Source organism: Marmota flaviventris, chromosome 9 (assembly GCF_047511675.1).
Source record: "Marmota flaviventris isolate mMarFla1 chromosome 9, mMarFla1.hap1, whole genome shotgun sequence".
NCBI classification, from domain to species: Eukaryota; Metazoa; Chordata; class Mammalia; order Rodentia; family Sciuridae; genus Marmota; species Marmota flaviventris.
Window position 1 is genome coordinate 88,064,970 of NC_092506.1, and position 6,000 is coordinate 88,070,969.

At 32.7% G+C, this 6,000-nt stretch overlaps 1 protein-coding gene across 3 annotated transcripts in view; it reads left to right on the forward strand.

Annotated features, from left to right (window-relative positions):
* Cep126 (centrosomal protein 126) overlaps window positions 1–5,704 on the forward strand; it is an 80,182-nt gene extending 74,478 nt beyond the window's left edge. For 2 of the 3 annotated variants that reach the window (XM_027930447.2, XM_071617165.1), the window contains one exon: window positions 5,401–5,704. In XM_027930447.2, the coding sequence (XP_027786248.2) occupies window positions 5,401–5,463 (63 nt within the window). In that variant the 3' untranslated portion in view covers window positions 5,464–5,704. Of the gene's footprint in view, window positions 1–844; window positions 921–5,400 lie in introns of all 3 variants that reach the window. The other variant, XR_011708675.1, reaches the window with a different exon arrangement.
* The last annotated feature ends 296 nt before the right edge of the window (window positions 5,705–6,000 follow it).

The following is a 6,000-nucleotide window of genomic DNA, read 5'->3' on the forward strand; positions in this document are numbered from 1 at the left end:
ACTACAAATTTAAGAAACCAAAGAAGGAAAGTATGTTTAGCTAGAAGTAATTGGGAGACAAAGGGTGTCCTCAAACTAAGATATTACTTATACTTTCACAATTCTCAATTTAGGTATTCATTAAAATAATGTTTGTTAGAGAATTAATTGAATGCTTATCTAATTACTCTTTATCACGCCCCCTCAGTTCTGAAAACTTAACAGGAAAAATAAGATTATGCAAGTAAAGTTAAATATTTCTTATCCATGTTTTAGAGTGTTGTTGTGCTCTGGCTATGATAGTGAATGATAGTAAGAAAGAAGCTATCTCCGCCCTCTTGAAACTTACCATTTACCTCTAGGTATGTAGTTTTTCAAAGTGGCCTTTGGCATTTTTGAGTTGTGATTTTTGGACATAACTCTTTGTCAATAGTCACTTTAACTTCTGATAGATTGTTTTTTCCCATGACTACTTTTTACATACTATCTTAGTTTTTCTCTAAATTTTTCATATCCAGCAATTTGGTGATGTTTATGATGGTAATTTTTATGTGCCTGAGATTTGGAACATTTTTTATCAGTTCTGACACAGTTATTATTTATGATAATGATTCTTATTTCACTTTAGTGATATAATACTTGTAATGACTGAGATCACTCTTTTGTGCACTTCAGCTCAACTTCAGAGTATGAATAGTAAGATACTCTTCAATAGGGAGAGAAAGTTGTCTAATCAGAAAATTACCCTCTTATACATTTTAATTCACTTTGTTATTATATTGCTACAATATGTAATAACTGAAAAGTTAATGTTGTGCATTGGGGAACACTGGTAGACTTGAAATCACTCTTTTAATTTTTTTAGTTGTAGATGGACACAATACCTACATTTTATTTTTATATGGTGCTGAGGATCCAACCCAGTGCCTTCCACATGCAAGGTGAGCACTCTACCACTGAGCTACAACCCCGGCCCAAAATCATTTTTATCTTACATCTTTTTCAGTCTTCATGACAATTGATAATCATTAACTTTCTTCAGTCTTTATTGACAAATTTTTTCTCTCCTTCATTTTAACAACAGCATTAACAATTTATTTTCAGGGAAAATGATACAAAACTAAAGAATGGTTAACTACCTGTTTAAACAGCTACACCAAATTTGCTTGGTTTGTCATCTTGCTTGGGGATTTGGATATTTTATTCTTGTCTTCCCTTTTCCTTATTTTAATTTAATTTAACTTTACTCTTCACCTAGATTCACCAAATTATTGACATTTTGCCATACTTGCTTTATAAAATGGATGGATGGATGGATAAATAAGTAGAATAGAGGTAGATACATATACACACAGGAAGATACATTTTTATGACTTGTTCAAAAGTAGACTGCAGACATAATGATACTTCCCCTCTAAATACTTTGGCATACATGTTCTGCTAAGAAAAAAGATATTCTCCTACAAAACAACAGTATTGTTATTATACCCAAGAAATCTAATATTGAATACAATAGTATTATCTAATACATTCCAGATTCAAAATATCCCAGTTATTTGAATAAAATGTTCTCTGTGGCCATTTTATTTTTCTAATCCATGATCAAACCCAGGATGATTCACCATCACCCCAACATATGCACACTTATTTCATGGGTAGAGGCCTATCTCTCCCATTTTATCATTCTTTAGTTTCTTCCCCCCTCCTCTATAGTTCTAAGTAGTATTGATTTTGGGTTTCTTCTCTTAAGGAAAGAAATGAACTGTCATTCATGACACAGTATTTAGGATAAATTTTTAAATTATCATTCTAAAAATCATTTTTAAATATTTAAATAATTTTAAAGACAATAAATGGAAATAATAACAACAAATTTCTAATTGTAGAATATCAGACACTAACACTTAGGTTAGGGAAATATTTTTAATGGGAGAATCTCCTCAGTATCTCTTGTAGCATACCCTACCATTGCTTAGAGCAAATCCAAGTCTGAGATATTGGAATAATAATAATTGCAACCCACCTTCTCCGTTCAATGGTACTCATAATCATTCTAATAGTAATAGCAGCTACCCCACAGAGGAAACAGTGCCGATAACATAGAACATGCTAAATAGGTGTTTGGTAGTATTATTGACATTATTCTGATCACCTAACTTGTTTAAATCACCCCCTAAGAAAGTAAGATTCCTGAAAGCACTTGAGTGAAATTTAAGTAGTTACATATGTGAGATTTATATTTGAGTATTTTAGTGAAAGTATTGAAGTGAAAGCATAACTTTTTCTTGTAAAAATTGGAATAATTCTAACAGCATTTGTAGTTCCCCCTTCTTTTCCTTGTCCTTCTCACTACACTATGAATCTTCCATTACAGCCGGGCACGTTTAATATTTTGTCCATCACGTTTGCAATATCCTGTTCTGCCTCTATGTTTTTCTCATGATTTGCATATGTTCATGCCCAATTTCTAACTGCACTTTAGTAGTTTAGATTTGTTTTCTCTCCTTTCCAAATTCAACTTATCTAAGAACAAACATATATCTCTTCCCTCATGAGACCTTCCATAATCAATCTAGTTTATGATACTCTCTCACTCCTCTGAACTTATCAATACAGCATCTCAAATCTTGTATTTAAACTACACAGGCATTTTTGTTAGTTGCTTTTCTAAGTGAATAATCTTCTTTGGAACTGTGTTCTTGAGGCCTAAATTGTTTTCCACTTCCCTAAATGCTTTATAGAAACAAGCACATACAAAATTTTTAGAAAATATTGGTTGACTTTTTATGATTTTTTATAAATAGATAAATTATCTCCTTCCTTTAGATTGCAGTAAAATGCAGTGATTTACTTGAACTTGGAATTTTTTTTTTCTAATAGTCTGAAGCAGAGTTTATACTCCATATAAAATATCATTTTTTTCAAGTACTAGGGATTGAATCCAGGAGTGCTCTACCAGTCCTTTTTATTTTTTATTCTGAGGCAGGGCTTCATTAAGTTGCTGACTCTGGCCTCAAATTTTCAGTTCTCCTGCCTCAGCTTCCTGAGTTGCTGGGATTAAAAGTATGAGCCATTGCACCCAACTCCAAAATTCTTTAATGAGTGTTAGTGTTTAATAAATTAATACTATTTAGTGGCAAGTGGATATTGTTGAGATATAATTAGAAGAAAGGAAACTTAAACTTACTGGGTTTCTACCATTGAAAAGTGCTATGCTACATGGTTTCCCCCTTATTCTGAATCAAATGAGCTACAGACATCAGGTAGATTTCCCAAGGTCCCAGAGATGTTCAGTGACAGAGCCAGGAATTAAACTTGTCTCTCTTTCCCATAAAATCTGTTCTAGTTTTTTTTAATAATCCTTATTTCAATTAATGATATCATCTTCTATCAAATTTCCCAGACAGAAATATTTGTCTAACCAGGCTTCTCATTCTCCATTACCCAAAGTCTTTAAGTATTTCTAATCATATTCACTAAATATACCTCAAATACATTCCGTTCTTTCCAAATGTGACAGTGTACTGGTTTAAGAATTTATCATGTTCACAATAACATATACTTTATGATCAATAGAAGAACTGGAAGGCTCCAAAAACAAAGTAATAATAAGAAGATGGAAATATTACCTTGTTTTGATCATTACATTGCAACATATATTGAAATAACACACAATGTCTGTTATGCCGCAGTCCGGCTGCAGCAAAATAACGGGGGGGGGGGGGGGGGGGTGACAAGGAAATTGTGTAGATTGATAGAGCAGGAGAGGGAGCCGTTTATTGTAGGACCGGAGGGGTATTTATACATTCCACACAGCTTATCTTATTTAACATAAACTAGATACAGCAGTCAACCAATAAGGAATCTCCACACTTTGGCATTACTTCACAAACCACTCCCTCTGCAAAATGCCAGGCGCCATCTTGACTTGTTTACAGACTCTAACACTCTTAAATATGTATAAATGTTATGTGTTAATGAAAATCTTCTAAGTTTAAGGAAGGCTGAAAGTATACTCGGTGGTATAGCACTTGCCTAGCATGCACAATGTATACATATTGCATACACATATCAAAGTATCACACTGTTCCTCATAAATATTTACTATTTAGATAATCAATTTTTTAAAGGAATTTATCATGTTTAATCTGAACCATTTCAACTGCCACCAGCTTTGCTCTCTTAAGTGCATCTTTCATACCACCATCACCAGAATAATCTCTCCAGCTTAAAATTTAACTTCAGTTGTTACCTGTTACCTAAAAGATAAATTAAAATTCCAGAGAAATGCATTCAACACCCATCCAGCCTTACCTCTGGTTGCTCCCCATCTTATGACTTACCTTCTGTTGAGTAGTTGGCAAGTCTCCCCATAACTCCTTGCACGCTTTCAGGACCCATGCTGTTCCCACTGCCTCACAGACCTTGTTATCTGCTTTTCTACTACCTACTCTTCAGGACTTGGCCCCAGTGTCATCCATCTGGGAAGGCTTTTTCAGTCTAACCTTTGTCCTGCCCCAAAATTTAGAATTTCCCCCTGTTGACAGCCATTCAGCCTGACCTTTTCTTTTTGTAGAAGCTACCATATTAGTTCATTTTATTCATTGAACAGATACTGTCTGAGTACTTCCCATGTATTGGGCATTCTGCTAGGACTGCAAATAGAGGAAGAGTAACCTGCATTCTAATAGGGGCAACATGAAAACATTACAGTGTAATAGGATTGTTGCAAGGGCAACCTCAAAACTCCTGCCACTGCCATTATAAATTTCAAAGTATAAAATTCTTAGAAGAATTTTCATTTTAAATCATTTTACTTACTTTTTTAATAAATAAATGTAATAAATTTTTAGCAATTCCCTCTCAAGCAACGTACTTCTTTAGCCCAAAGTATGTTATTAAACACTCTTAGGATCTTATGTGGGTTCTAAGTGCTTCCTGTAGAAAATAAAATTATTAAACTTTGACCATTTTCTTTATTTTTTATTAAGAGAGAGAGAGAGAGAGAGAGAGAGAGAGAGAGAGAAAATTTTTTAATATTTATGTTTTAGTTTTCAGTGGACACAATATCTTTATTTTATTTTTATATGGTGCTGAGAATCGAACCCAGCACCCCGTGCATGCCAGGCAAGCGCATTACTGCTTGAGCCACATCCCCAGCCCCAAACTTTGACCATTTTCACAGCAGATTATATTAAGCACTTCTTAAATAAATGTTACCAGTAGCAAAGTATGAAGATCATGGATTATTATAATTAATATGATGCCTTATGTAATTACTTTGTTGAGAATGATATGTAAATGGCGTTTAGAATTTGAATTATGAGCATAGTCTTATTAAAATCTGTAATCTATAAAGAGATTTACTTGTCGAAGTCTGTGAATACTTTAGTAAAGGAATATTCTGAAACTATGTTACAGAACAGCTTGCCAAGACCTCGACCATCTCCTGATGTTGGATCCAGATTGCAAAGAAAATATTGATGAAGTGTGACAGTAACTATTTAATGAAATCATTATTTTTGAGAATCTCCTGTAAATATATATTTCTGCATTTATTAATGATTCAAAACACTATAATCATAAAAATGAAGTATAATATAGGTAATGGAGATAAATTGATCAGTTTAAGTTTATGCTATAAATTATACTTTATTATGTATTTTATTGGTGAATACATTTTTAATGAATGGAAATATTTCATTGTTTTCAACAAGCATGCTACTGGATATAAATTAATTCTATTTAAAAATAAAAAAGAGGCTATTTTGTTATTCCAATTATGCATTAGTTGTAGTTATGAAGCTTTGTTTTCTGAAATTCCTAATAAATTCTATTAAATTTGTATGGTGGTATTAAAAAGTCTATGATTGATAACATCTTACATAAATAATACAGCTATTTGTTTAAGATATTACAGGATCTCTATACTTTGGAGATGTTACAAATAGGTCTTTTATCAACTCTGCATGTTCAGCAATTGATATTATCATCTTTTCTAGGGGTAATTAGTCTTTAAAT